Source organism: Cimex lectularius, unplaced genomic scaffold, assembly GCF_000648675.2.
Source record: "Cimex lectularius strain Harlan isolate CLEC.00 unplaced genomic scaffold, Clec_2.1 scaffold106, whole genome shotgun sequence".
NCBI classification, from domain to species: Eukaryota; Metazoa; Arthropoda; class Insecta; order Hemiptera; family Cimicidae; genus Cimex; species Cimex lectularius.
In genome coordinates this window covers 1,186,018-1,208,582 of record NW_019392769.1, presented here as the reverse complement: position 1 = coordinate 1,208,582, position 22,565 = coordinate 1,186,018, and the positions used below count along the sequence as shown (strand labels likewise).

The 22,565-nt window shown below is 34.7% G+C and overlaps 1 protein-coding gene and 1 non-coding gene across 2 annotated transcripts in view; both read left to right on the top strand.

Moving 5' to 3' along the window:
- Positions 1-7,036, top strand: part of LOC106662099 (protein atonal homolog 8) — a 33,954-nt gene extending 26,918 nt beyond the window's left edge. The window contains exon 2 of the mRNA XM_014385907.2: positions 6,263-7,036. Within this exon, the coding sequence (XP_014241393.1) occupies positions 6,276-6,800 (525 nt within the window). The 5' untranslated portion in view covers positions 6,263-6,275 and the 3' untranslated portion in view covers positions 6,801-7,036. The remainder of the gene's footprint in view (positions 1-6,262) is intronic.
- A 14,001-nt stretch (positions 7,037-21,037) lies between these two features.
- Trnan-guu lies at positions 21,038-21,111 on the top strand. The gene has a single exon. It is a non-coding gene; the product is annotated as a tRNA-Asn (tRNA).
- The last annotated feature ends 1,454 nt before the right edge of the window (positions 21,112-22,565 follow it).

Here is a 22,565-nt window from a genome sequence, read left to right as displayed (position 1 = left end):
GGACTTTTAGTTTGGAGAAGAAACAACAGGTGTCAACGTTCACAATAGTTTTTTTTACTTCTTTTCACGTACACAACAATAAGAAAATTGATTTAGATTCATTTTCAGGCATATGTTATAAAATGTTTGTTTCAAAGCCACACTTTTACCCATATTTAATTTCTACCAGCCGTTGAAATGTACTGTTGACTGAAAAGACCATAAGCAGGGCGAGTCAGGACGATAATTGTTCCAATAGACAAGTTTTACATGGACTTAACTCAGTAGTTGAACTTAACGGCAATTTAATTAAAAATGGCACACCGAAGGTTTTTATTAATGTTATTCAAAAAACGTACCACTATTCAAGTGGCCCGACGTCTGGATTATAAGCAGGGCGAGGCAAGACATTTCGACAAGACGCAAATATTCACGTTTTTCCTTTTTTCTGTATTAATTTATTCCCGTCCTATTGTGCAATAAATAAATATAATTAATTATAATAATATATTGCTGATGAAATCTCTGTCATTTGAAAGAAGACCTAAACTGCATTCAGTTGAAATATTGTTACAAAAATATCCAAATTGTTTTATTAAATGTAATTCACTATTTTTCGTGTTCCGCTTGACCAATTAATAACATTCAATTAATTAAGGTTTTTAAGTTGAGATAAAAAGTGAGTGTCACGAGCGGGATTCGAACCCACGACCTTCGGGTTGATGCGCCGCTTCTCTACCACTTGTTAAATGTAATTAAATGTACTGATTACTCTCCAAAATTTATCGTATTGCCTTATAGTTAAGGTTAATTTTGTTTCTGAGGTTGTGTAGGTTTTAACTTAATTTGCAATAATTCTGACACATTTTTTATACAATTTTATTTCATAAATTTAAATATATGTATATAGTTTGAAAATGTTTACTCTTTGAATTTGTTTTGGAAAAGAATTGCATACCCGATATCAAATTTCAGGAAAATTTACATGCAGAATGACAGTACTAATGCCAAAAATACATAAAACCTACCCATCAAGAACGTTAGGATGAGCAGCCCATCAGTGATCATTAAACTCCAACGATTATGAAACTAGTTAATATTTTATTACTGCGATTACTTGTTAAAACTTTACTTTTACGGTCGAACCGTCTTAAAAGTTAACTCAGGTCGAGTTTTATTATATTCCATATCCAGGTGGTTAATGTTGAAAAACGGAATCTTTTTATTTTATCCGCTGTGAAATTTTTCGATTTGTTGACTTTTATATCATATCTTAAAGTTGTAATAAACAGTAATAAAGACCCCCTTTAATTTTGTATTCACGAATTCAAATTTATTTGAGATGAGTCATTTAAAAAAAATCTGATTCGTCCAGTAAATTTATTTAGAAATCCTTTAGATTTTAATGTTTTATTATAATAAAAAAAATTATTGAAAACTATTGATTGCAGAGTTAAAGTGAACTTGGTCATATAGCATTTTATTTGAACAAAATCCAGAAGAACTTTTGATATAAAAAAATCATTCATTTCTCAAAGTATTGTTGAAATGTTTCTATAAAAATTATTTCTAACACCTAAGAGTGCTATTAAAATTCTTTTAAATGTAATGAGTAGAGCCTTACAACAACTGTAAGGTGCGTTTTTTGTTTGTTTTATAAATATTAGTACAATTAAATCCGGTGGATGATAAAGCGAGTAGCACTTAGTGTTTTGAAACGTAGCCAGCTTTATGTTCAAATGTGATGTCCAGTCTCAGTGCCAATTATTTATCAAGAGCGAGATATTTACCTCAAGGATTTATGGCGAGGCTGACCGGACGATTTGTTGACAATTCTAATTGTTCAAATAGATTTTTCTATTGACAGTCGATTATTTATCGCCATCTGCAATAAACTATGTACTTTCTTATACTAATAGTTCCTGCTTTTTGTGAACAGAATTGGCGCAATTGAGAAAGTTCTTATAGTTATATCCTATTGTTTACATAGATTCCATAAATACAGTGCTCTCTCCCTAATCCAAACTTTGGTACTCGGTACATTCTAGTAATCCGTTCTGGAAAATTTTGGGAGTCAGAAGTTTTTTTTAAATTTTTAAATTTCTTATATTTTTTCGTTTTATTTGGAATTTACAACTATATAAATAACTGCAACATGCAAATGCAATGGTGTAGAGCATAATTGATTTCTATTGAATTTGAACTGAGAATTTTAAAGTAAAGAAACGAACATTATTAGGGAGGAGGAGAGAGAGAGAGAGAGAGAGAGAGAGAGAGAGAGAGAGAGAGAGAGTGAGTGAGTGAATGGGAGAGAGGGCGAAAGTGGTAGATAGTGAGAGAGAGAGAGAGAGAGAGAGAGAGAGAGAGAGAGAGAGAGTGAACGAGAGAATGGGCGAAAATGGTAGATAGATACATAGATAGATAGATAGTAGAGAGAGAGAGTGTGAGTGAGTGAATGGGAGAGAAAGCGAAAGTGGTAGATAGTGAGTGAGAGAGAGAGAGAGAGAGAGAGAGAGAGAGAGAGAGAAAGTGAGTGAGTGAATGAGAGAGGGGCGAAAGTGGTAGATAGTGAGAGAGGGAATGATAGAGTGGGAGAAAGTGAGGGAGAAAGGGATAAAGGAGAGAAAACAGTACAGTATATATAATACTGTATTAGTATTATTCTAAGAGGGTATGTTTATGGAATTAGGTGAGTTTTGTGTTGATTTTTTTAAAAAGTATTTTACTTCTAAATTTTTTCATCAATCCTAGTACCCCATGCAGCAATTCGTATGACTGATAGCACTGTATTGCGAGGATAGGAGTAGGTCATCCTAAAATTTAATGGTGAAAATATTTAATATTTTTCTCTTTAGATAAATCATAATATTTCAAATATATTTTCCACTGATGCTGGTGAGACGTGGAAGTTTCGGCTTGGTCTAACATTAAATCCCTCTATTTTAACCTTTTTTTTAATCCGAGCTCTGATTGTTTCCTTGCCAAATCCTGACGTTTCTAATATTTTTCTTTTCTAATAGGAAATTAAAATAGAATCAGCACTTGCTTCGTTCTCTACTCCAACGATCGCATTTCTATTAATATTAATCAATTTTTTTTTAAATGTATGAATGTATTAAATAGTGTCAAGAGTCAAGCTAGATTTGTTTCCCTAATGGATTTTTGATTTTCTTTAAATTTATAATCCTTTATTCAAACCTTTACTTATTATGTTTACATCATTATGTATTACAGCGAATGCAAAACAGGAACGTCTGATATGTTGTCTTTCATAGATCAAATTTACAAGAACTATGCGGTATCCTATGCGTAAAGATCAAAAAGTATTAAATTCGAACATTAGAAAAACACCTGGATATTTTAAAACTTTCATGGGGACATGTTTTACGCAATGAGTGTGGAGTTTTTTTAAAACAAAACAACTCGTTAACATAGAAATATTAATAAATAAAAAAAATAAAAATAAAACAACAACAAAACCAAAAAATATGGTGATGACTAAGACTACCAAAAATGTCTAGAATCACAGCTCAGCATAAGATAAGTCCGTATTCGGTCGAGTAATATTTAATAGTATTGGGTTGTCCGGAAAATAATGCAGGATTTTGGTATTAAACAAAAAAAAAGAAACTAGTTACTTTAAAGCAATGTTCTTTAATCAAAATAATTNAATGAGTAATCCTGTAAACGTAAACAGAATATTTTATATAGATTTTTTTTAATGAAAACTTAAAATCCTGCATTATTTTCCGGACAACCCAATATTTAAGGATAAAGCTCTCTATGCGCCGATCATGTAGCGAAAGGTCTCAATTCCATATAAATGCAAAACTGTCGTGCTATATTGTTACCCCGCCTATATAGCGATTGTTCTCGGTCGCATTTTAATGCTTTTATTAATACTATTTTAATGCTTTTATTAAAAAAGCTAAGTCGGGGAGGTGTTGATATGGAATATCACGTAAATCAATAATCATATGTTACTAGGGGTGTATATTCATTTGGAATTCATATTTACCGACAGTCAATTTTATACTTTGCATGCTAAAACAAGGGAAGAGAATTATGTTTTAAGATAGATCTACTTTCTGTGAAACAAATGCGATAAAGCACTTCTAATTAAAGTATTTTACGCCTTAATTCAATTGCTATTTAATATGGTACTGTATCCTGGAGAGGAACACAAAAATACAACTAACCGTATAAAAGCTCTTAAAAAAAGTTGTGAAAACTATGTTTCATTGTCATAAAAAGGAGCCCTCCCTATATTTATTTTTTTTAAATCATAAACTCTTGCCATTACATTGCATTTGTATTTACGAGAAGCTTCGTGAATTTTTCAATAGAGGTTGCAATTACATTGATGTATTTAAAAACATCAATGACAAATTAAGGAATTCTGCTAACAGTAAGTATCCACGGCCTAAGTGTACACATGTTAAATTCTTTTCTATAAATTTTCTATAAATTGCCCCCAAATGGCTTAACATGATTCCTCCTGTATTAAAAAGTGAGTTAAAAAAATGAAATTAAAATCAAATGTTGGCTGTTTACCGTCATTGGTGAGTTTGTTTTAACCTAAATTCATTTAATAATTTAATTATTCAGTTGACTAACCTCGATTTGTGATTAACCTATAAACTAGCACAGTTTGGTAATTTTTCATTTTATATATCAATTTATTACACATGTTACGATCTTTGCGTAGACCCCCGTCACATCGAGCAACTCGTGCAACGAGTGTGAACAAAAATCAGTGGCACAACTCAAACAAATTAATTAAAGAGAAGAAAAATCGGGACCTGACCCAAATAAATTAAAACAACAACCTTTTAAAATAAGTGTATAAAAATTTAAAAAAAGTGATCAGTGACATACGTATTTCCTTGCCATTTACAATTTTAAAAAAATGTGTGTCTTCGACAACGCTGAATAAGAGATCCTTCCTCGTGCTTTCAAGTCTCAGCTCGCTCCCAACCCTCAAAAAATATTATTATAAAAAAACTCTTTTAAATTATTTCATTAAGCACTTCCTTACCATATTTCAAACATTTGAAAGTTTAAGAATAACAATTTTTATATTTTTTTTCTTTTAATTTTTTGGGAAAATTTTTTTATAACAATATTTGCTTAACAACAAGTATTCTCCTATGGGTTAGGATAAGCTAATCCCCAAGTGTAGGCTTGGCAGAGCGACCTGAGACTCGAAAGCACGAGGAAGGACCTCTTGTAATTAAAAAAAGTGTAAGTGGCAAGGAGATGCGTATGTCACTGATCACTTTTTTTAAAATTTTTTATACACTTGTTTTAAAAGGTTGTTGATTTAATTTATTTGGGTCTGGTCCCGATTTTTCTTTTCTTTAATTAATTTGTTTGGGTTGTGGCACTTATATCTGTTCACACTCGTGAGTGCATAATATGTATAATAAATTGATAAATAAATTGAAAAATTACAAAAACTGCGTTAATTTATGAGTACGCAAATGGGAGTAAGTCAATTGAATAATTAAATTATTAAATGAATTAATGTTAAAACAAACTTACCAATGACACTAAAGAGGCAAGCTTTGATTTTAATTTCATTGTTTTTAAAATTCACTTTTTAATACAGGAGGAATCATATTAAGCCATTTGGGGCGAAACTTAATGTTAAATTCCTTAATTTGTAATTTATGTTTTTGAATATATCAGAGTAATTTCCACGGGGACCGCGGTAGCCGAGTGGTTAGCATGAGAGACTCTCACGCCGCGGTCGTGGGTTCGATTCCCACCGTCGCCCTAACCATCCCTAACCATCCCAATTTGAACACACAAGAATTCGTACTATGGCTAATATGCAAGATCATAAGGCCAATAAAAAAAAATAAATAAAAAAAGTAATTGCCCCGCCTATTGAAACATTCACGAAGCGTCTTGTAAATACAAATGCAATGGCAAGTTTATGGTAAAAAACCTGCTAGTTGCATTTTTGTATGCGCCTCCGCAGTATACAATACCATATTAAATATCTAATCGAACTGAGACGTAATATACTTTATCGAATTGTTTCGCAGAAAGTAGATCTCACCTAAACCTCTCTCCTAACTGATCACGCAAAAAAAGTAGGACACATCTGAAGAATAAATTTGCAATGATCTCCCCTCAACCATCCCCTTAGCAAAATTTTTCTAAGATTTTGATGGTAGACCTTAAACAGGTAGCCCCTTCTCTAGGGTAGCTGGATGTGACTCTTATACTGCAAGTTTGTTATGGTTGTGTTCAATGAGGACTTTCTTGTTTTCAGAAAGAGGTGAGGGATGACTTGCGCCGTGGGCAAAAGGATTTGGGACGAAGAGCTGGGCGGGAGAGGAGACGGCCAACCGCAGTCGAAGAAACGGAGGTCATCGTCGCCCGACAGCAAAGAAGGCCCGCTGGAGAAAAGGCGTCTGCGGAGTCCCTTCAGGCCCTGGACTCCGGACAACTTCGTTGACGACGTCCCGGACGACAGCGCGTTGTGTCCGCCCCCGCAGCGTCGAAACTACAAAAACATGAGTCGGGAACGACGGATCGAAGCGAACGCCCGGGAGAGGACCCGGGTCCACACCATCAGCGCAGCTTTCGAGACCCTCCGGAAAGCCGTCCCAGCTTACTCTCACAACCAGAAATTGTCCAAACTCTCCGTCCTCAGGGTGGCCGCCTCCTACATCCTCACCCTGTCCAGGATAATAGAACAAGATCGCACCCCCAGCGATAAGAACGCTCCGTCTCTGCAGTCTTGTATTCAGTCAGTGACCAACGCTATTCAGATGGAAGGCAAGCTCAAAAAGAAAAAAGACGATTGAACTCGAAAAGTTTGAACAGTTTTTCAGGCCAAACGCCTACTAAAAGAGCCACCTGGCCACCAGACCAAACTTCACGATTCATGTAAATTTTGTAAAGACTGATACCTTGAACTGATTGTACATATAAAATATATTTGTAAATAAGAGGATTTATATTGAAGAAAGTTGTTTTAGTATCGTTTTAAATTTTTTCCAAAGTTGTTAATTTCTAATAAAATTATTTCTTGTTGATTTTATATTTTAACTCTACATTTCCATCAACTTTGATACCATATCATATAAGTTTCCAATGGATTAAAATTCAAAAATTATAATGATGATGAACCTTCCTTAGAATGGAGAGTTGTTTCAACAATTGTAAATAAGATTGAGCTATTGAACTGTAACTTCAGACCATGTAAAAAAAGTAAACTGAAGTGATGCCTTTCATACAATAGGGCTAATCGTAACTTATGTATTCAATCCATTAGAGTTCGTAGTCCGATTGACCAAATAACTTCTTTCAATTAATGTAAGGTATTGGCTGAGATAAAAAAGTGAGTGTCACGAGCGGGATTCGAACCCACGACCTTCGGCAAAATACGCCGCTGCTCTACCACTTGAGCTATCGTGACTTCGATACACACGGACACCAACCTCCCACCTCAACCCACCTTTCGAATTTTCCCTCCGTTTTGCCATTTTTCCTTTTTGCTTATGTATTAAGTAAAAAATCATACCACTTTACAATACTTTGTTTCCACCAATATTTCACAAATAAAGCAATGCATTACTCTTTAATGAATCGATAATAAAACGAGAGATAAGGAGATAGAATATGAACATTACTTAAAGAGAAAATAACAAATATGAAAAGTTAGAAAATGAAAATAAACATTAAAAATGAAATTAATTACAAATAATACAAATTTTAATATTTTTTAGTAGAATCTAATTGAGAAAACTATCAATAGGCAGAAAACAGTGTTTTCGATATATGTCTAAGATTATTTCATGTGGAAATGTCCAAAAAGGGATAAAAATTTGTAAGGAGAATTGAGGGAATTGACGATAAAAGTGGTCCAATTGTTGTATCTTCTGTTATTTATGGAGCAATATTAAATAAATGAATATTCTTACAGATGGGTCCAGTTTGAAAGGAATCTGAAAAGAAATAATATCGAAAATGTGAATCTACGGACGAGGGCTCACCTATTTCAGTGAAACATTTTTGGCGATACTAGGCGGAAAAATATTAGACAGGAGTCCGAACGTTCCTGCCTAAGTTAATTTGTTGTTGTCACCCTTTAAAGAACGTAAATACGGATTTTTATAGGAACCAAAAAATAGAATTGTTGGGCTGGTTTAGTCGGGGGAATTTTTTTCTCCGAGGTCAGGTGTTCTAGTTAGAAATTCATAACTCCTTTGGATTTTCTCTAAATTCAACGTTATTACTACCTTTAAAAAGCTAAATTTCTTGTATTTCAGTTATTGTCAACAAAGTATTGACTTTATGCCATTATAAGTGAGAAAAATAAGGATGAATTAAAGAAAACCTCCTTGAACGTTTTATTCTGTACCCAGTCAAACTATGGCATTACATATAATTTACATGGTTCTAAAATCCCCTTTTAAGTTCCTTGTAAATCAATTTAAGTTAGCAACACTTTTGTGATTTTCGAAAAAATCTGAGTCCAAAGCCAAGGATGTATAACTAAAAATAATAATACTTTTTTATTTTATCCACAATTGATATTCCAGAGGTATATACAATATTTTTCCTACTTGCCAAAAACGCGCAAAGAATTAATCTGCATGCGAGCAAATTCAAGCTGTTACGTATATGTACAACACATTTTCTGACCGAGTTTTTTTTTAGCACAAAACTAACGCTGATGTTCCGTGTTGCGTTTAAAAGTTAAAGCACCTCTGGATTTTATTCACTGTCCAAGATATTAGGTCTCTTGGAAAAGTGCATTTTCCTTGTTTGAGCTTATAATGACATCCTTTGAGTTTTATATCATATGTGAGAAAAAAAGGACAAAATCAACAAAACCCTTGTAAAGAGCTTTGAGGATCGGTGGAGTGGTTTGAAAGTTATCACCATTTTTGAGCTTTAAATAAAATCGATTTGGAAGGAGACAATTTTCTCATCTTTTCCAGAGAGAGAGGGAGGAGATGGATGGATAGAGTTAGAGAGAGAGAGAGAGAGAGAGAGAGAGAGCGCTGGAAACAGAGAAAGAGAGAATGAGATTGATAAATAGATAGATAGAAAGATAGATAGATAGAGAGAGAGAGCGCTGGAAACAGAGAAAGAGAGAATGAGATAGATAAATAGATAGATAGAAAGATAGATAGATAGAAAGATAGATAGATAGATAGATAGATAGAGAGAGAGAGCGCCGGAAACAGAGAAAGAGAGAGAGAGAGAGATGTGGAAAGAGGGAAGGAGAGAGATAGATAGATAGAGTGAGAGGGGGAGGGAGAGAATGAGTGAGAGTGAAAAAATACTTTGGTGGTTGACTTGTCAACAGTTTTATTTCAAAAGTTGCAAAGCAAAGACTATTGAACTTATATCAACGTAATTCACTAACTTCAGTGGTGGTTGGTCTATGTGCTATTTCATGAAGTGTTTCCTTACGCTGCAGATTTATTCCCAATAATGTCAATTCACCCCCATCAATCATATCAAAAACGATATGATCATACATATATCATCATACATCATATACATATATCATACCTATATATATCATCATATATCATATACATATCATCAGATCATATCAAAAACGACTAATTTGAGGACGCTGCGTGAAAGATGGTAAAAGGGTAGTTCAAAACAATTTATTGTTTGTTGTGGTTAACATTGAATAGTCTAAGTTTTAAAAATAATTTTTTAGACACACAAAGTAGAGGCAAGACACACACACGTTACTTTTTTGCCAAACCAATACTAAAAAAGATTTTTTGACTATATTCAAAAGCCACTCTAATTGTATTTGCCAAGAACAAAATTTAGTAAATTATCAAATATCACATATTGCAAGCGAACAAAACAGCCCCAATTTCTAAAAATAATACACATTCCAGATCTTAATTAGTGAAGTGCCGAAACGCGTCTGAAAGACCAAAACCAGCTAGGATAACCAAAAACGACTAATTTGAGGGCGCTGCGTGAAAGATGGTAAAAGGGTAGTTCAAAACAATTTATTGTTTGTTGTGGTTAATATTGAATAGTCTAAGTTTTAAAAATAATTTTTTAGACATACAAAGTAGAGGCAAGACACACAAACGTTACTTTTTTGCCAAACCAATACTAAAAAGATTTTTTCACTATATTCAAAAGCCACTCTAATTGTATTTGCCAAGAACAAAGTTAAGTAAATACCTAGGAATTGTCTTTGACAATAAATTAACCTTGAACCCTTACCTACAACACATCATAACATGAAGTAAAACATCATTAATGGCCACCAGAAGAACCTTTGGTAAATTTTGGGGTCTCAACCAAAACTGGCACATGGCTACACACGGCAGTGATAAGGGGTAAGGTACCCTATAGCTCATCAGTTTAAGCTAAAACCTCAATCTACCTAAAAATTAGTCAAAATTCGTCAGTTTGCAAAGATTGGTAAATCTATGCGTCCCAGGGGCAATGACTACAACCCCATCAGCTGCCTTCCAAACACAAGTAAACCTCCATTAAAAACAAATAAAGGAGGAGAATAAAAGCCCAAACATACTTTACAAACAAATATAATTGGTATGGATTAAGGATTTTTGGCAGGCAACATTAATAAATAAACTCCAACGTCCATTCCTAGAAATGGGGACTGGCTCTATGATTCAGGAAAGATTCTTTAAACCATCTTATAAAATCTCAATAAACTATAAAGAATAAAACAAAATCAGACAAAAATCAGATTAATATAAAACAAGTGAACGACCCAAATCAGGTATTTTCTGTACAAGCCCAAAATATGAGCAATCGAACCCATTAGGGGAGTACAGCTCGGTCTTTCAAGATGAAATACTTGCTTGCGCCATAGAAAATTTTAAAATAGGTCATACATACAAAATTATCGCTATAAGATAAAATAGCTAAGCAGCTATTGAAGCATTAGCACGTAAATTAGGTCACATCCAAAATAGTGAGTGAATGCATCCAAAAACTTCAAAACTGGGGAAACATAACACCCTCATATCGTGGGTGCCAGGACTCAAAGGAGCTTTTGGTTAGGTATAACAACAAGGTAAACAACCAGACACACTGGCTCGAGGAGTATTTGCAAGATCTAGAACCTATAAACCCTACTGTGGCTTAGCATCCTGCCACAAAAGAGGATCCATCTTAAAATGGATCCTTAATGATTCCAAAACCTTGTCGAGGAATACCACAGGTATGAGGCGCAAGCACCGAATAGAAGTGCAGACAAAAGAAACACTGTGCAGATACTGCCAGGAAGAGGAGACCGCAGAACACATTCTATGATTCTGTGAAGGTCTATGTTTGTGCAAGTTCTTGCAATTAGGAAGAAACAGCGCAAGCAAGATCCTAAACTAAGGGGCCGCTTGCAAACCTTTACAGGCTGATTAACAACCTCAAGCTGGCCAGTGAGTTATAAAAAACAGCACAATAGATCTATTCAGGTTGAGATGCAGAAGGCCTAGTGGCCACCTCTTTTATCCCTATCCCCCTACCCCCTAAAACCTATAATTTGGATTAAAAAATCAAACATAGATTTCCTTCTCAGAATGCTAGAAGTGCCAGTCATAGTAAACTCGTGATTAAAGATCCTCACCAAAATTGGCAAACCAATCGCTACAATTATACCGAGTAAAAAAGTAGGTTTTAATTACCTACTACCAACTTAAAAAGTAGGTTAGTGATAGGCTCTATAACGCATCTGAACAATCTGAGAAAATAACTACTCAACATTGGTACAACATTGACTCGTTTATGAACAACTGCTCAATGGAGACTTGCGAGAATTGCAGAAGTGTACAAGAATTGCAGCAATGGCCTACTACTATAAAAACATGATCGAGTGAATTGAACTGAATTAAGAAACTGAAAAAAGTACTATAAACCAAAAGGCCGGCGTGCTTGATGTATACCACATCCCTGCTCCCTAGTATTCTCTTCCTCATCATCATCATACGAACACGTAACTTCCTTGCCAAACCTTATTAAAACTATTTATTTAGAAATCGAGAGATGCGGTCTGGTGTGATGTAGGTGTCAGAAAAACATTTTCTTTATCGTGCCGACGTTTCGATCTTTATTGAGATCATCTTCAGGGCCTGGGATTTACAAACATTGTTTACATATTACAATTACATTTTGGATGTGGAAAAGTGAATTTATACAATGCAAAATATATTTTATATATTCAATCAAAGTATTTCTATCCCAGGCCCTGAAGATGATCTCAATAAAGATCGAAACGTTGGCACGATAAAGAAAATGATTTTCTGAAACCTACATCACACCAGACCGCATCTCACGATTTCTAAATAAATATCGAATAACGGTCACTAATCACCACACACTTATTAAAAATATTTATTATCTTTCAGATTTAAAGCATGAAACCAATCAAACAGTATGTTTGATTTGATTTGGTTAAAACGCAACTTCTAGATTAAGCTACGGTAACAAAAAATGTGCCAGTATGATAAATTGCACTATTTAACGGTTGTAAATCTGTCAGGTTTTCGCCAGATCTATTTCAGTCGGTCTGGACACATAATTTTTCAATTTCACCTCGGCATCAATCAAAATCGGCAGTAAAAGCTCGCGGAATTCGAAATTAATTATTCTGCCGGTAGAAAAATTCGAACGCGTGGCTTCTGATTGATCGACCCTCGGGCAAGGTGCAGACAATTAGCCCCACTGGCTACGTCTTCAAAGCCGCGGCACGTTTATTTTTAAAACCCAGTGCCTCCGCCTATTATAAAAGAAGTTAGATTGGCTCACTTTACACCGACTCTCGCCAAATAAACTGATTAATCGACCGAGGATCCGCTTCGTTAGGTGAGCAGGTGTGAGCAATGTCAAAATCCTCGGTTTCGTCTAGTTAATAATCCGTCGGAATTGCAACGTTGTTCAAATAGTTTCTGGTTTTTTAGATGAATCGGGAAATAAGTGGAGTTTTAATGCCAAATTCTAGCCATTGAGCAATTTCCTTCATGTAACATCCTATGACAGATTTGTGTCGTATTTCTCCCTACGCTGATCCAAATTTAAAAACAATAATCGTTGCGTATCTTTTTAAGGTCCAGAAGCTGGGAAATAAAGACAAACTGGTTGGTTTGATATTTTACAACTATATAAAATGCGACGATAGCCAGAGAATTTCTAAACTAAGCTATCTACTGGCTACTACATGCCTGAATGCCTAGGTTTTAGGAAATTTAGCGTACTTAGTTAAAGACCTAATTTAAAACTATCTTTTCATTTTTTTAATATTATTTACAATTCACTAATTTCGTGGTCCGCTTGACCAATTAATACATTACAATTAATTAAGGTTTTTAGTTGAGATAAAAAAGTCAATGGCACGAGCGGGATTCGAACCCACGATCTTCGGCTAGATACGCAGCTGCTCTACCACTTGAGCTATCGTGACCTCGATCCCCTTGGACACTAACTTCCCATCTCAACCCCACCTTTTTGAATTTTCCCTTTTTTTTGCCATTTTTGAAATGTCGCGTAATCGGATTGGATTCTCGGCGACAAATGAAATGGCCACGGAGAGCTTTAGTGAAGTATACTTCATTTTAATCCATTAAATTTACTAATTTCGTGGTCCGCTTGACCAATTAATATATCACAATTAATTAAGGTTTTTAGGTGAGATAAAAAAGTCAATGGCACGAGCGGGATTCGAACCCAAAAATTTCGAAAAATGGCAAAAAGAAGGGAAAATTCAAAAGGTGGGGTTGAGATGGGAAGTTAGTGTCCGAGTGGATCGAGGTCACGATAGCTCAAGTGGTAGAGCAGCGGCGTATCTAGCCGAAGATCGTGGGTTCGAATCCCGCTCGTGCCATTGACTTTTTTATCTCAACTAAAAACCTTAATTAATTGTAATTATTTACAATGTGGTAAGATATACTAGATGATGAACCTGCAAATTGTTTAACTCCTAACGGCTATTCTCGCTGGTTTTATCCATTAGACTCGTTTCGTATTTTCGTCACATCCTTTGATTGTTCGGTTATTACTGATTTTCCAAGTAATAATGGTCTCATTTATGGTTTGTATTATTGTATTTGCTTCTAAAATAAGAAAAGAAATTGTCGGACTGGTCTTCCATGCAGCAGGATACCCAAAATTCTTCTGAACTAAACATACAATTCGATATGTTAGAATATGCCAGCGTGCTTATGGTTCCACAGTGTCCTTTCAACATATATTTTTCATAAACATTTTGGTATGTTTTATGAGGTGATGATGGACCTGCAATTTGATCCTCTCCGATCATCATGGACCTTCTATTCTCGCTAGTTTTATCCATCAAACTCGTTTCGCATTTTCGTCACATTCTTTGATTGTCTTGTTATTAATGATTTTTCAAGCAGCAACGGTCTCCTTTATGGTTTGTCCTATGTTATTTGTTTCTAAAATAAAAAAAGAAATTGTCGGACCATGGTCTTCTATGCTGCAGGAACCCCAAAATTCTTCTGACTAAACATACAATACTATAGAATATGCCAACGCGCTTAACTTTCAGCAGTGTCCTTATATTTTTCAATATATATTTTTCGTTAACGTTTCGGTATGTTCTATGAGGTGATAATGGACCTGCAACTTGATCCTCTCCGATCATCATGGTCCTTCTATTCTCGCTAGTTGTATACATCAGACTAGTTTAGCATTTTCGTCACTTTTTTATTGCTTTATTATTAACAATTTTTTAACCCATAATGTTGTCATCTATATTTAATAATAATTCTAAAATAAAGAAGAAATGGTTGGTTTCTTGTGGTCGTCTATGTAGCAGGGTAGCCAGAAAACGTCTAAGCATCCCCCCTGTACAATACACCAGCGTGCTTAGTAAAGTCCGTGCAACATATTTTTTAGAACAGTTTGATGTATTCTATGAAGTGATAGACTTGTAACTTGATCCTCTGCGACCTTCGTGGTCCACCTATTCTCACTGATCTTGTCTATCAGCTCTTTCGTGTTCTACCACATTGGGTGTTTTGTTATTGATGATTTTTTATGGAGAAAGTTACGGAAGCACTCTTACGAAACCTTATATTCAACTCAAACAATGAATCATCATTACGTTTTAAAGTAAATAAATAGATTATCTTGCTTGACAAAATGTATGATGTATGATATTTCTATGTTGTTTTTTTTTAATTGAGAAACTATAAATGATTTTTCCTGATTTTTTCGTTTTCTTTGGACTATTTCTGATAAAGTTTTTTTTATCTTTCTTCTAGACCCTCCTTTCTCTTTGAAAAAACACATTTCTTAAATGCCTCTTGTACGACACACCAACAGCAACCGAGCATCTTCAAATATTTATCTTCACACTCGGCTGGCATTTTCCCCCCTTCGTGAACGAAATAGATATTTTATTTTGTTTCACCTCGCCAACAGAAACAAGAACGGGTTATAAATAATGAAACCAAAGAATATTTTTAAAGATGTGTAGAATAAGAAAAATGTGAATTAATATTACCCAACAATAATCAAATAATTGTGGTTGATCGATTTTCCAAGATAGTAAAAAACTCAGGTAAAGCTTTTAACATAAAGCTTATTTTGGGAAAACGTTGGAGTCCACTCCATTTGGCTTATGTAGACGACATATGCTTAATAACGAACGCAACAGGTATGATCACAATTAAAATTACCATTAATTAAATAAGTAAAAATTTAAATGTGTCAGTCTGTAAACATATTGAAAGTTGTTTTGTTCAGATGATGATCTTAAAATAGTTCGACAGTTTTACAGTAGCAAATGAATTTTCTTTCTTCTTTAAGGCCGAACCTTGATCTAGAGTGTTCATAAATAACATGAAATTTAGTAATAATTTTAATATATAGACGGTGAGGCAAAGCCAGAAAACTTCTAAACCTAACAGATTACTCACTACTATAGGCCGGTTAAGATTCTTTTAGACCAACTAATTCAGCATAAATTTTTCAATAAGGTGATGACCCTGTAACATCACGTATACACCGTGGATAGTGAAACGGGTTCCCTGTTTATTCACGCCGTTACATCGAGTCAGCCTGGAAGGGATGCTGTCTAGGAGTCAGATTAGAATCCTGGGTAAAAACGGGCAGATGTTATCGGAAGGAGAGATGAGGATGAGAAGAGGCGATGGGACTGTGCGGGGGGTTGGCGCCAGGTGGGCGCTCGCTGTCCAGCCAAACAACACCTGCTATCTCTCGCACCTGTTACCCTCTCTTCGAATTATAACAAACCACCATTCCTCCAGATCTCTCGCCTCCCATCCAGAGAGGGGAGAGAGAGGGAGAGAGAAAGTGAGAAGGAAAGAGAGAGACTGATTATTAAACCAAGCCCACCCCTACGTAGCTAACCCCCCCAACTCAATAATCTTTCCACCCCTTTCGAACGCCAACTGTTTCTTTGGGTGAAAGGCGATGAAAGTTCCGCTAATTTTTTAACATCCTCCACCTATTTAGACTCATTTAAAAAATCATCAAATATATCCAATATAATTAAACGTAACAATTGAAAAAACTAAATTATTTATTCAAAACTAGTGAACAATCACATATTTTCGTACGTCCACTAATGTCAGGGTTTTTATGCCCGAGAAGCTGGAATAATTTTATTATAGTGAATGATTGATGATGACTATGATTTCAACGTAATGTGTTGATCAGGAAACAGTTCCTAGCCAAAAACTATCGCACTATCAAATTAATTCAAGAAATTTGTAAGTCTGTTCAAAAAGATTATGTATAGGTTTTCAAATATGTTTTGTTAGGTCATATTTCTGAATAACAACGATTAATATTTTATTGTTAAATTAATATTAATATATATAACAGCTATTAAAGAAAAACAGACATTGAAGGAGTACGCGTGAGATTGAGATAGCTAAATTATATATAGATAAAGAGCATCTGGGAAAGATAAAGAAGACAGAGGAAGAGAAATAATGTCACAGAGAAAAAGAGAAAAGCCGAGAAGTCTGTATGAGGTACATTGATTGAATTTAAGAAAAATAAGAGAGCCAGAGGGACAAAATGAAAGAGAGGGAGAAAAATACAGATAGAAAGAAACAAAGACAGAGAGAGAGAGTGAGAGAGAGAGAGAGAGCAAGAGAGAGAAAGGGAGAGAGAGCAAGAGAAAGAAAGAAAAATCGAGATGTCATTATGAGGTACATTGATTGAATTTAAGAAAAAATAAGAGAGACGCAGAGGGACAAAATGAAAGAGAAGGAGAAAGATACAGATAGAAAGAAATAAACGAAGATAGATAGATAGAGACACAGGGAGAGAAAATAAAGTCACAGAGAAAGAAAGAAAAGCCGAGAGATACTGAGGGACAAAGTGAACGAGTGTGAATGGTACAGATAGAAAGAAACAAAGACAGAGAGAGAGAACGTGAGGGCAGAGAATGAGAGAAAATAAAGTCACAGAGAAAGGGAGAAAGGTCGAGAGGTCAGTATGAGGTACATTGATTGAATTTAAAAAAAAAATTAGAGAGACGCAGAGGCACAAAATGAAAGAGAGGGAGAAAGATACAGATAGAAAGGAATAAACGTAGATAGATAGATAGGTAGAGAAAATAAAGTCACAGAGAAAGAGAGAAAAGCCGAGAGACACTGAGGGACAAAGTGAACGAGAGTGAAAGGTACAGATAGAAAGCGAGAAAGAGAAAAAGAGAGAGAGAGAAAGTGACTGGAGAGAGGGAGAGAAAATAAACGCACATAGAAAGAGAGAAAGGAAAGCAAGCAAGGTCAGTGTGAGGTACATTTGTGTTTAAGAGAAATGCAGGGAAAGTGAAAGATACAGGTAGAAAGAAAGAAACATAGAAAGAAAGCGAGAAAGAAGAGAGAGACAGTGACTAGAGAGAATGATAAAAAATAAAGTGACAGAGAAAGAGAGAAAAGTCGAGAGGTCAGTATGAGGCACATTTATTGCATTTAAGAAAGAATAAGAGATATACAGAGGGACAAAATGAAAGAGAAGGAGAAAGATACAGATAGATAAAAAGATACAAAGACAGAGAAAAAGAGAGAGAGTGAAAGAGGGAAAGTTATTAGAGAGAGTGAGAGAGAATAAAAGCACATAGAAACAGAGAAAGGAAGAGAGGTCAGAGTGAGGTACACTGATTGAGTTTAAGAAAAACAGAGGGTTAAAGTGAAAGAAAGAAAGAGCTTGGAAGAGACTTATTCTCACACATACACTTATTTTTATCGGGATTCAGGGGTTCCAGGTCACCGAATTTCAACCGGGCCTTCTGAGATGTTGAATCCTAGAAAATGCGAATCATTCCTACTCTTCGTGCTTAATTACAGTAGTGTTAGAAAATTAAAATTCACCTGCTAGTTTCGTCAACAGCCACAGCTGCTCTCAGTAATATCACTGATGTCCTAAACTATTTACTTTCAAGGCGGAATTTTTTAAACAGCTCTGGGCAACCCCGGCAATTTACTCTCAATTTGGATATCCTAAGTCGACTAAAAACTTGCTTTTGTTTTGCTATTTGTAATGACATAAAATCGTTTACATTTCGTGCATAATAACGTCTCATGCTGTTAAATTTAAATACTAAAGTGAGAATATTTTCTTTTGTCATTACATGAAATAGAAAACAATTTACTTGCATGCATGTAGATAGATAGAAATAGATAGAAAGAAAACCTTACAAATAAATGGAGTTAGAGGTACAGAAAGACAGAGAAAGAGAGTGTGAGAGAGAAAGTACGTGTGTCTGAGTTTCATGTGCGTTTTTTACACTTTTATGTTGTGTAAATTATGGAAGTATACATAGTGAATTTGTTTATGAAAAGATTGCACTTTTTTGCAGTGGTTAATTAAAAAGTTAACCCAGATAGTTAAGTTGCGAGTTGTTTTCCCGATGTTTGCGAGATGGTGAACTAATTCATTAATGCATTTAAGGCGGTACATCCTGTTTTTGTCTTTTTAATCCAACAAATTGGGTTAAATCTTTGAATTTTCATGTTTTATTTTCAGTACGGTCAAAGACGGTTTTTGAAAAATTTTACGTTTCTTTAAAGTTGTAAGGAAAGAGTTAATTGCAGTGTGGGATGAGTGATTTCAGAGCGTTTTATAGCTCGTTCTTGGAAAACATTTTATATGCTTAGCTACTTTTCTTACACAACCTTAGGGCAACCAAGTTTTCAAGGAAATCTCATATCCATTTTCCCATCGTTGCAATCCGTGATTAACACATAGCAACTATTTATTGCCCATTATTCATCCAGTTTGGCAGAAGTTAACATTGCCCAGAGGGAAAGAGTTTCTGTAGTCATTGGGATACACCACGCCTTTTTCTTCGATAAGTGACCCAGCATAAAACAATCTTCTGTGAAAGATATTTACCACGTGGATAGTAGGGATGTTATATTTTACATTATAACATAATGCTACATTTTTTAATAATAGTTTTATTTATATTCCATTGATTTCATTTAGAAGATTTATTAAACTCGAAGGGTTAGAGATCAAATGGCGTTTTCTGCTTTTAAAACGACAGGCAGAAAGGCAAAAAATAACTGAAAGAGTAAGGAGCGGATGGAGATTTTGCCTGAAGACGTCCTACTACTAGGACTTTTTCTCGCCGGCTCGACCGGCAGGTGCATCAAGCGGCTTGTAATTAAAGGACTTGACCACTTTGCTCTCCTTTCTCGCTGTTTAAAACTAATACGAATGTGAAAATGCCGAGTGAACTCATTTTCGACGCCTTGCTATTTCAAAAAAAAAAAAAAAAAAAAAAAAAAAAAAAAAAAAAAAAAAAAATGGAAATGGCCCATGGCGTAAAGCTGAGTTACACGGTCAATGACTAATCCTTGGTACACTGTCCACTTTAATTAACTTCCTTCAATTTTTATATCGTCCTGTTTTCCGCGTTTTGGCCAGACACACGTGGCTGAGTATTACTTCTTCTATTAACCCAAAAATTAATTATCGTTTAAATTAATACAGCATTGACCGGTCAGGTGGAAGTCTGAAGTCTTTTAGACGGCCTTACTCAATAGTTAGTAATAATTTTTGCAACACTTTTTAAGAAATTCCCGCATTTGGGTATGCAAAATTCTTTGTTAAATTCATTTACTGGTCGATTTTTTTATGGTAAGTAAATTCATTCAATTCATCATAAAGGATGAACATTTTTGATGTAGCCAAACCAATGAATTGAGGATCTGCTTGGATCTGAAGAAAATTGGCTAAATTCATTTGTTGGTCGAATTGTTTCTAGGATTTTATGATATTAAGCAAATTGCTCTTAGCAACTCGTTCGTATTTAAGGATTTTCTTTTTTGTCGAAAAAGCCCAGTAAATAATGTATCCCCTGGAATAAAAGAAAGCATAATATTTTTTATTAACTATCAAAAATCTATCAGCAAAAATCTATCCTAGATTTATTATTATGATACGGGTAAGATTTAAATTGGATCAGGTTGCCACCAGGTCGACAGGCGATTTGTCTACAACAACATAAGGCAAAGAGAGAAAATAAGTTGTCTCCTCCTTTAAACTATTAATTATTATTAATATATTCGTAGGATAAAATACAGTCCACTTAACTGCCACTGTGCGACCTGCCAGAGCGTACAGCCTGGTCCAGTTGGTAGTGGTGTTAATGGACCATAACTTGTATTTATTAGTAATTTATTACTCTATAAAGAACATTTTTCGTATTTTTATTAACTTCAGATTCAGAATGGAGAATATCTTTGGTTTTGGGAAAAATTTCCCTTTATGAATGGTTTAATATCTCTTATTTTTAAATTTTATTTTTAGCCTAAGAAATTATTAAAATATACGACGTTTCGAATCCTGTACTATTTTCAAGCACTTAGTTTATTTCTGGAAATTATTTTAATTTGACATTGCTTTTTTTACTAATTAATAAATACATTTGATATATTGGCCTGATTGACCAAATAACTTTTTTCAATTAATTAATCTTTTTACGTAAGGTATTGGTTGAAATGAAAAAGTTAATGTCAAGAGCGGGATTCGAACCGACGACCTTCGGCTCAATACGCCGCTACTCTAACCACTTGAAGTCACGATAGCTCAAGTGGTTAGAGCAGCGGCGTGTTGAGCCGAAGGTCGTCGGTTCGAATCCCGCTCGTGACACTAACTTTTTCATTTCAACCAATACCTTCCATAAAAAGATTAATATTTATATTAATCCATATATGTTTAACGGTCATAATTTACCGTATTAATTATTTTAATTTCATTTAAAATCTTGGTTGAGATGAAAAAGCTAGTGTCACGAGCGGGATTCGAACCCACGATCTTCGGCTCAATACGCTGCTACTCTAACCACTTGATGTCACGATAGCTCAGGTGGTTAGAGCAGTGGCGTATTGAGCCGAAGGTCGTCAGTTCGAATCCCGCTCGTTACACTAACTTATTCATTTCAACCAATACCTTCCATAAAAAGATTAATATTTATATTAATCCATATATGTTTGACGGTCATAATTTACCGTATTAATTATTTTAATTTCATTTAAAATCTTGGTTGAGATGAAAAAGCTAGTGTCACGAGCGGGATCCGAACCCACGACCTTCGGCTAATAGGTCTAGCCGTGGGGCCGTGGGTTCGAATCCCACTCATGACACTAGCTTTTTCATCTCCACTAAGACGTTAAATAAAAAGAAAAATTAATTGAATTAATATTTATCTTTAGTGTTACAATGTGAAATAATTGACGACTTGACGACCTATTTGGAATTTATTCACTATCCAATTTTTTTTTTTTTTGAGCCAGGATGTGCTGTTCCTAGGTTCTCCATGTAAATATTTCCAATAGAGGTAGGTTTAACAGTATTTTTAATTCGTTTACACCTAGTATAGGTAAGTGCAAGTGCCCTGCTTACCAATGACTGAAGATGACGAGAAGCAAAAACGCGTTTGACTCACCATAACCAGCAATTACCAAAAGGACAAAACTACAGATTTTTTTGTTGTAAAGTCATAAAGTGGCAAAGACGTTCTTCTTGAAATGTAGGTTCGTTTACCTTTCTCTCTTCTTTTCTTTTCTTCTACTACTCATTTTATATCCAACTTTTTGTCTAAGAAATAGATCGTCATCCATTTAACAACAAACAAAACTACAGCCTCTTGAATTTTTTTAAAGAATAGCTGACATCGACATGACACAAGAATTCTGAGGCTTGTGTGTCTCCTGACTATATCTTCCGTTTTGGCTAAGTACTGTCAAAGATCTCTTTACCACACACCTTGCCAGTGTTTTCGTTATTATAGATTGTATGTTCAAAGAATACACTAAAACTGATTAACATTTATAAATAAATATTATAGAGATGATCGGATGGCCAATTATCTCGTTATTTCCTGATCAACTTTGCTTATTTACAAAGCTTTTCGTATTTACGAGAGATCGTATCAATTCTAATTCGGCGGTTCGTGGCAGGTGTTGTGTAATTAATGTGTATAATTAAAGCAATAACCGAAATTAGGTCGGTACGAGTTCGTTTTAATATTTTTCAAAAAAACGGCAGGACAAAACGTAAACAGGAAAACATGAGGCGGTTTAAATAAATACAATATCGTACTA